Consider the following 7,778-nt stretch of genomic DNA (forward strand, 5'->3'; position numbering starts at 1 on the left):
GGGCGTCCAAGCCCTGCTGCTCCACCTGCAGGGTGAGACCCGCCGGGGATCAGCAAGGCAGAGGCAGGCGTGGGGGATCCCCAGCCCCGAGCCCTGCAGGTGTTGGGGCAGTGCGAGCTGCCCGAGTCTCACCCAGGTGTGAGCAGGCCCGGATCCAGCAAGACTCCGTGCCCCATCCCTGCCGTGGGTCTGTCCTCGCACCCCAGCACAGATCCCAGATCCCAGCAGTGCTCCCAGCCCCGCGGCAGCCAGAAGGAGCAGGGCAAACTCACGTAGGCGTCCAGGAGGTCGACGACATCCGCGCGCATCTTGCCGGCCAGGCGGATGCCGCGGCTGCAGAGGTCGCGGCGCCGGAGGGCAGCGGAGGGGCTCTCTGCGGCCTGAGCTGGTGCATTCCAGCCGGGAGCTCCGCTCACACGTCCGCTGGCCTGGTTCTCCCCCTCTTCCGTGCCTGGGGCCTGGCACCACACTGCAAATTCCCGCCTCTGGGATCAACAGCGACAGATTATTTCCCTAATTCCCCCACGCATCGCTACTCCAAGTGCCTTGCCCAGAACTGTCTGGTGCAGCAGCAACAGGCTCCCAGCCCCAGCTGACCCACTCCTCCCTCCCAGCCACACAGGGAGATTAGCAGCACACTAAGCCCTCGGCTCATTCCAGAGTGCGGGAAACCACTGCCGGGAAGAGGTGAGCAAAGCCCGGACATTGCTCAACACCTCAGCCCGGCAGCCGGCTGGAGCCTGAGCAGGGCCAAGCAATGCTTGAGGGCAGCAGCCCAGGCTGGAGGTCCCACAGCAGCCCCAAGCCAAACTGCAACCCAAACCCTGGCAGAAGGATCTGTGCCAGATGCTTCTAACCGCCCCCCTCCCCAGAGGGGTCCTGCCCTAAAGAGGGGCTGCAGATAAGGAAAGATATCCCAACCACCCCAGAACAACACCAGCCACCCCACAGGTGAGCTGCACACACCAAGACAAAAACAGCCCTTCAGGTTGGGTTGGTTTTTCCTCAGTATGTTTATTTTGGTTATGCATTACCCAGATCAAGAGTGAGAAAAACCCCAGGAGTTGAAAAGCAGCTTCCCATGAATACCACAGTGTGCCTGGCTGGGGGTCCCAGGGCAGGGGGGTCCCCAGCTGCCCAGCAGCCTCCTTGCCACCCTGTCACTACTGCAGAAGCTGCTCAGCTTGGGGAGCCCCTGGCCACAGCAGCCCCCAGCCCCGGCCCAGTGGCCCAGGGCCCCTCAAGTGCTGCCCGTGCCAAAGGGCCTCGTGCCCCCTCCAATCCCTCCCCGGGAGGAGAAAAAAAATAAATACAGGGGAAAAAAATACAAAAAAGTTTATTGCAAACTACTACAATAATTTATTGAAGCAAACTGCATGCGAGTGAAGGAGAGACATCGAGGGGAGGAGGAGCTGCAGGAGGGCTGTGTCAGTTTTAGGGCTTCAGAGGGGCATGGGAGGGGAGCTACACATCTCTCCTGCATCAGGGGAGAGCAGGCTGTGGTTAGAGGACAGACAGGCACCTGGCCACGGCCAGAAAAAGAAAAGGGAGAGCTACAAGAGGTGTCATGGAAGGACAAGGCAGGGAGCGGCAGGGATCAGAGGTGTCCAGGCCGGGAAGCAAAGGAAATGTTTGATTTTGCATCCCAGAAGTGCAGCCAGGGGCAAACCCTGCTCCACTGGGGCGGATGTGGGACGAGGCAGCCTCCCCCAGCCTGGTGCCAAGTGCTGGGTCACCAGAGGTGAGCAAGCCCTTGGCCCAAAGGCCTTTTAGTGCCATCCCTCGACCAACAACCCCCCAAGCTCTCCTTTAGTGTTCTGTGCAAGGCTCTGCCCACCCTGCACCTCCCACAGGCACAGGGGCCAGCAGAGACACAGCTCCAGCAGCACCATGTCAGAAGGACAAAGCCAACCTGCCCCGAGGGCCACCAAGTGTCCCCAGAGTGCTGCCCCTTTCTAGCCTGCAAGGGGAGGGGACCAGCTGCCACCCAGAAAGTTTCCTGCTGGAAACCACAGTAAAGCGATCCAAGCAATACACTGGATCATCTCAACTGAAGGAACTGATTTAGTTTAACACCATTCTACCACGGACCTGCCACCAGGTGTGCTGGGCTCTCACGTGAGCCAGGCCACAGCATGACCACGGGATGCCCACACCCGGGCACGGGACACCCGACTGCTCAGCCTCGACCTGCCCCTACGCCAGGAAGTGCTTCGACTTGCTCTGACAAAGGTATCAGTGTAAGGGGAGGAGGAAGGGAGCGAGGGGGGCAAACCAGGACAAACAGCCTGAGAAAAGCCAGCATGTCTGGGCCACAGCTGGATTTCCAGGCATCACAGGGGACAGAGTGGGTGTTCAGAGTCAGTTTCCTGTTAATCCAATTAAATTCCACATTTTATTGCGGTTTTCCAGACCCCCAGGTACCCGATTTCAACAAGCTGCTGTGTGCTACAGACCAACTCAGCTGATCTTGTGCTCAGACAAGATACTTCAGCTCTGCTCCCAACCCCAGAAACCCAACCAAAAAACAGGCAAATAAACAAAAAACAGGTTATTCTTCACCTCTTCCAAAACCGCTACGAATTCAAGGCCACTGAATCTCCACACAAAGTTTCAGAGAAGAGCAAAAAAAAAATCCAAGTCTCCATAGCAGACACATCTTATCCTATGTAAACTTTTCCAAGGGCTCAAAGCTGCCCTAACTACACCAGCAGGCAACACCCGACCCGCCACGTTTCAGGGAAAGCTGGGGTGTCTGTGCAGAAAAGAGAAGCTTTCAGAACACGGCTACACAATCCCCCCTCAAAATGAGGGCAGGGAGAAAAGCTGACAGCCCCATAGTCCCACATCAATCTATTGCCTTGGATAAACAAGCCTGAGAAAACCATATCCAGTCCCTGCTAACTGTGTCTTTGTCTAGACCTGGAAAAGGAGAGGCAGAGTTGGATGAGGAGCACCACATCCCCCAGCAGCAAGTAGCTCACGGCTGTCCCAAGAGTCAAAAGTCACAAGAACAAGTTCCTGGCTAACAACGTCCTTCCCCGAAAGGCTGGAGGCAAAACAGGCATTTAATGCAAGGAGCTCACCCGGAGCTGGGAGGGAGGGAGAGACAGCCCATCACTCACCTCATCCTCCTGCTAACACGTTGCTGCAGAGACTCCCACTGCACACAGGCTCTTCTCCAGGGGCTCTCCCTCTACTCTGCAAAAGCTGCAAGACACATCTGACTCCAGAGTGCTGCCTTCACCTCAGCTCTCCCAGCTGCTGGCATAATGGCACTGGAGCTCCCTGCACTGGAGCCTACTGGGAAACAGCCTGAACCCCTTCCACCCCCGCCCCTAAGAACAGAACTAAAAAATACCGACCCTTTTTTAAACAATAAATAAGGAATCTTGTTACCACAACACAAAAACGAAGCATGTTCAAAGTGCAAATTACTGTCGTCAAACTGGGATGCTCCTCCTTGCCTCTCCCACGCAGGGCTCCTGTAGCCCCCGGGCCTCTCCAAGCAAACATGATCTACGAGCCAGGGCGTTCCCTCCCTCCACTTCCTGCCAGGGCTGGAGCAGGGGAGCGTGGTGGGAGCGGGATGTGCACTGCTGCTTCACAGCTCACCCTGCCGAGGGGCTAAAGTGCCAAACTCCCAGCCCCGGCCAGGAAGGAGGAGACTGCAAGGACCAGAGTGCAGTGGTGCATAGAAGTCGGGACCAGGGGCAGAGGGAGTCCTAAGGAACTCCTCCAGAGCACGTCCAACGCTTTTTAGTTTGCCAGTGGGGCCATGCCAAGGAGCCAGAAAGGCAACAACTGCTTTGGGGTAGAGCGAGGGGTTTCAGCAGTGCCCCCTCCCTTGGAGAAATCCGCCGCTCAATCCAACTTGCTCAGGCAATGGCAGCACGTGCCCCTTTCCACAAAGGGGCCGTGGGAGAGAGAGAAGTGGTTGGGAGAAAGAGGATGTGCTGTGATCCGCGCTGGAGGGGAGCAGACCCTTCAGTTATTTACTAGTATTGTAAGTTTTGTTTAACTTTCCTCTCTTTCGTAAGTGCCTCCTCCTTTTTTTTTTTTCCTTTTCCTTTTAAATACAGAGTCCCAACTGTCCCAGCACCCAGGTGCTCCCCTGCCACTAGGGTCCAGTGGAGTCAGAATCTTCAATGAGCACCTCCGTGCTGGCTCCCAGCATCTCTGTGTTCATGACCAGCCCCTCTGGGTTCGCACTGCTGCCGCTGCCCACGAAGAGCTTGCCGTCAGCCACCAGGCTCACTCGCTCTGCCCCGCCACAGTAGGGCTTTGGCATCCCCTCTGGGCTCAGCAGCAGGCAATCTGCTGGGGGAGCACTGCCCAGGGGGTCGGGGAGCAGCGGGAGGCCCTGGCCATCTGTGGGCGGCACAATGGCCTCGGGATTAGTGCCCAGGATATCGGTGCTGGTGATCAGGGCACCCGCGTTGGCAGCCAGTGCTTCAGCAATGAGCACTTCGGGGTGACTCTTGGCTTTGTGGGCCACCACGCTGTCCTTCTTCTCGAATTTCTTGCCACAAATATTGCAGGAGAACTGGTAGAAGGAGTCTGCATCATGCTTCTTCATGTGCCAGTTGAGGGAAGCCTTCTGCCGGCAGGTGAATCCGCAGATCTCACACCTAGGGGGGGACAATGAGGAGGTCACAACAAAGGGACACCCACACACGCTCATAAGGACAATAGTAGTGAGGTGGCAGCTCAGGAGAACAGCACGGGCTCGCTAATGTCACCGCAGCTCCAGCTCTGATTTTATTTACTGAAGGCTTACATTCCCCAGATCCCGAGGAGCAGGTGACACAAGTGTGTGTACAAAGAGAGCTGGGACACCAGGAGCAGGCTCCAGCCTGACTTCAGAGCTGCTCTGAAATGGGTGTTTCAGGGGTCCCTCAGAGCAGGAGGGCGAGGCACAGGCAGAGGTACTCACTGCAAGGGCTTCTCGCCCGTGTGGATCATCCGGTGCACTGCCAAGTTGTGGGAGCTCTTGAAGGCCCGGGCGCAGTACTCGCAGATGTAATCCCTTTGATCTGAAAGACAACACCAGTTGCAGCACTGCTCTCCCACAGACTTGCCCCCTTTCCCAACTCTCAGGCAGTGCAGGTAAAGCTGCCCAGGAAGGAGCAGAGCTACAAGTTCTGGGAGGAGGAGGTGTCCCACAACACACCACAGCTGTTGATCTGGAGAGGCGAGGCACGATTAAAACTCTCCTAAGAGCTAATTATCCACTCCGACCAAAACTGAAAGACTGGCAAATTGGGATAAATCAGACTTTATCTGTTGAGGCTTATTCCTCTACAGAGCTCCTGAGTGATGCCTGCCAGAAGGAGAATTAAAACCTCTGTAGTCTATTTCTTTCATTTGCTTAAAAGATGGTAATCCAGAAGACAGTAATACCCTGCTGCTGCTGCTGCAAATCTATGCCACCTGACTTGGCTTCACTCTCTGCAGAAGTCCCAGAGGTTTTTCCATTCTCCTTCTATCTGTTCACTGACCTGAAGAGGAGTTTGCATCTATTTCCCACCCCCCTGTACCTGTGTGATGTTTGGCATGCCGCAGGAGCTGCTTCTGGAGCCGGAACAGCCGACCGCAGGAAGGATGAGGACACACATATTTTTTCTTCAGTAAGTGCTGATATTTTATGTGATGCTGGAAAGAAAGAGTGGAAGTTTGCAGACTGTTCATGGCTGAGTGAACAGCTGAGGTTCACTCAAGTTTAGATCCCCACTGGAAAATGAAACACACACGGACATCCAGCAACCTGACAGACACTCACACACACGGCTACAACTGGCCACAATGAAGCCTTGCAAAATGACAGCATCAGGAAGGGGTGTGAGTGCCAGTGGAGGCTTAGCTGTCTGTTCCAAGCACCCCTTCCCTGCCCTCCCACGTGCCACAGAGGAAGTGAACAGCCCACCCACCTGCAGGTACCGCGGGTGAGCCAGGACCGTGCCGCAGCCTTCCATCTCACAGCGGACATACTGGATCGGGGGCTTCTTCCTGGGAAATCAGCAAGGAGAGGGGCAGAGTGCTTGGCTGCTTCTATGGTCAGGTGATTCTATAGATAAAGATTCTATATATATTCTATTTAGAATCACAATTCTCTGTGTCTGTGAGGAGCTAATGTGTCTCATGCTACAAATAACAAATGCAAGCACAGCAAAGCACTATTGCTCCAAAACCGCCGCCTGGGCTGTGACACAGTTGCTGTTCAAGAGCCAACTCTTCTCCTGCCACTACTTGAGGGCTCTCCCTAGAGCTGGGAAAACCTCAGGAGACCCAGAATTCTCAAAGCAATTCCTTATTGCTGGGTCATGCCACAGGAGGGATCAACTGAGAAGTGGGCAGGGGGCTGGTTCACTTGGAAGAAACTAAACCAACACCTACAGGGGAAGGAGAAGAGGGAAGACAAGGCACGCTGCTGGTTTTGGTTTTTATTCCCTTTAAGGCAGAGAGATGGCTTTGGGACAATCCTTGTCTGCATGTAGGACACAAGGGAAGCAAGTTTGCAAAACACAACTGGGTTGAGAGGATCACTTACCTTCTCTTGGGCAGCCTTGGGCTCTTGTCATCCTTTCTCCTCCTTCCCCTCCTGTAACAGGGATACAGAAACAGAACTGAGAGCAGCTTCTTTACATTAGCAGGGGGCAGAGACTTTGAAGTGTATGCTGTATTGCCTCATTAACTGCATGGTCTAGAAAAAAAACTGAGTGCAAGTTGGAGACAGATTCAAAAGATGGAGAATTCCAGAGAAATAAATAGTTCACATGGTTTGCTCTCTCAATACTTCGCATTTCCTACTGCACTTTTCATAAACATGTAATTTTCCCAACACAGTCTACAACCAACAGTGCACCGTATTTCCTCTGCTCTGCTGGGGAACATTCCACACCATGGGAAAACATCCATCTGCCTGATCAGGAAGAACGGGATTAATGATCCAGCAGCTATTTTACAGGGCTCTGAATTAGCCACAGCAGCTTCTGTACCTGTCAAGACAAAAATCTAGGCTCTGTCTGAGCAGACCTGTGCTCACATGTAAACTGCAGCCTCCCAAGGCACAGCTCTGCCCAGCTCTGCCTGCCTGATCCCATTGCTGCAGAGACACTTGGAGCAGACTGATGGAAGTATTTTCCAGACTCTACTGAGACATCTGTATTGATGGCAAGCCAGGAACATGCTGAACACACACTCAGCATTCAAGCCAAGCCCTCAGAAGAGCCACAGGTTTTATTACGCACAGAAAGTAGTGTCTGATTCAAACAACAAAACCTCAAGCCTCAGAAAGCAGTCTCCAACAGACAAAAATGTTCTCAAAATATCAGCCTCCTCACTCCTCTCCACTGTGAATCAGCAGCAGCTCAGGAACAGCAAGAGAAATTACACCACCCGTGTGCAGCAGGTCAGCAGAGGGAGCCCGGGCTGTTCCAACCACTCAGAGAGGAGCTGAGGTACAAAACCAGCTCCTTTTTCTTTTTTTCCCCTCACATTATCCCAAAGAATGGCTTTGACACAGTCACATAAACCCATCTCCCTGTGTTGCCAGGAGGAATGCTTCAGCCATGAGCTCCAGGGACAGCACACAGCAGAAGGTGTCAGCCACTGGTGACTGACTGGGTGGAAAAGTTTGTTGTTTTACTTCTCAAAAGCAAGGGGAAAACAGCTGATTTTCCTGACCTCTGGTGAAGTCCTAACTGTACAAAAAGGACACTTAACACACACACAAGGTATTCCAGTGACAAGACAACCCTGTGTCTGCCCCCAGCGCA

The 7,778-nt window shown here is 54.0% G+C and overlaps 2 protein-coding genes across 2 annotated transcripts in view; both read right to left on the reverse strand.

Moving 5' to 3' along the window:
• Positions 1-3,130, reverse strand: part of DTX4 (deltex E3 ubiquitin ligase 4) — a 16,169-nt gene extending 13,039 nt beyond the window's left edge. Inside the window, exons 1-2 of the mRNA XM_031061501.1 lie at positions 3,126-3,130; positions 269-483 (exon numbers count right to left, since the gene is read on the reverse strand). Coding sequence (XP_030917361.1) covers positions 269-483; positions 3,126-3,130 — 220 coding nt within the window. The remainder of the gene's footprint in view (positions 1-268; positions 484-3,125) is intronic.
• Positions 1,319-7,778, reverse strand: part of ZFP91 (ZFP91 zinc finger protein) — a 17,502-nt gene continuing 11,042 nt past the window's right edge. Inside the window, 5 exon segments of the mRNA XM_014309274.2 lie at positions 1,319-4,631; positions 4,937-5,036; positions 5,541-5,655; positions 5,931-6,009; positions 6,551-6,601. Coding sequence (XP_014164749.2) covers positions 4,121-4,631; positions 4,937-5,036; positions 5,541-5,655; positions 5,931-6,009; positions 6,551-6,601 — 856 coding nt within the window. The 3' untranslated portion in view covers positions 1,319-4,120.

The sequence above is a fragment of the Geospiza fortis genome, unplaced genomic scaffold, assembly GCF_000277835.1.
Source record: "Geospiza fortis unplaced genomic scaffold, GeoFor_1.0 scaffold450, whole genome shotgun sequence".
Lineage (NCBI taxonomy): Eukaryota > Metazoa > Chordata > Aves > Passeriformes > Thraupidae > Geospiza > Geospiza fortis.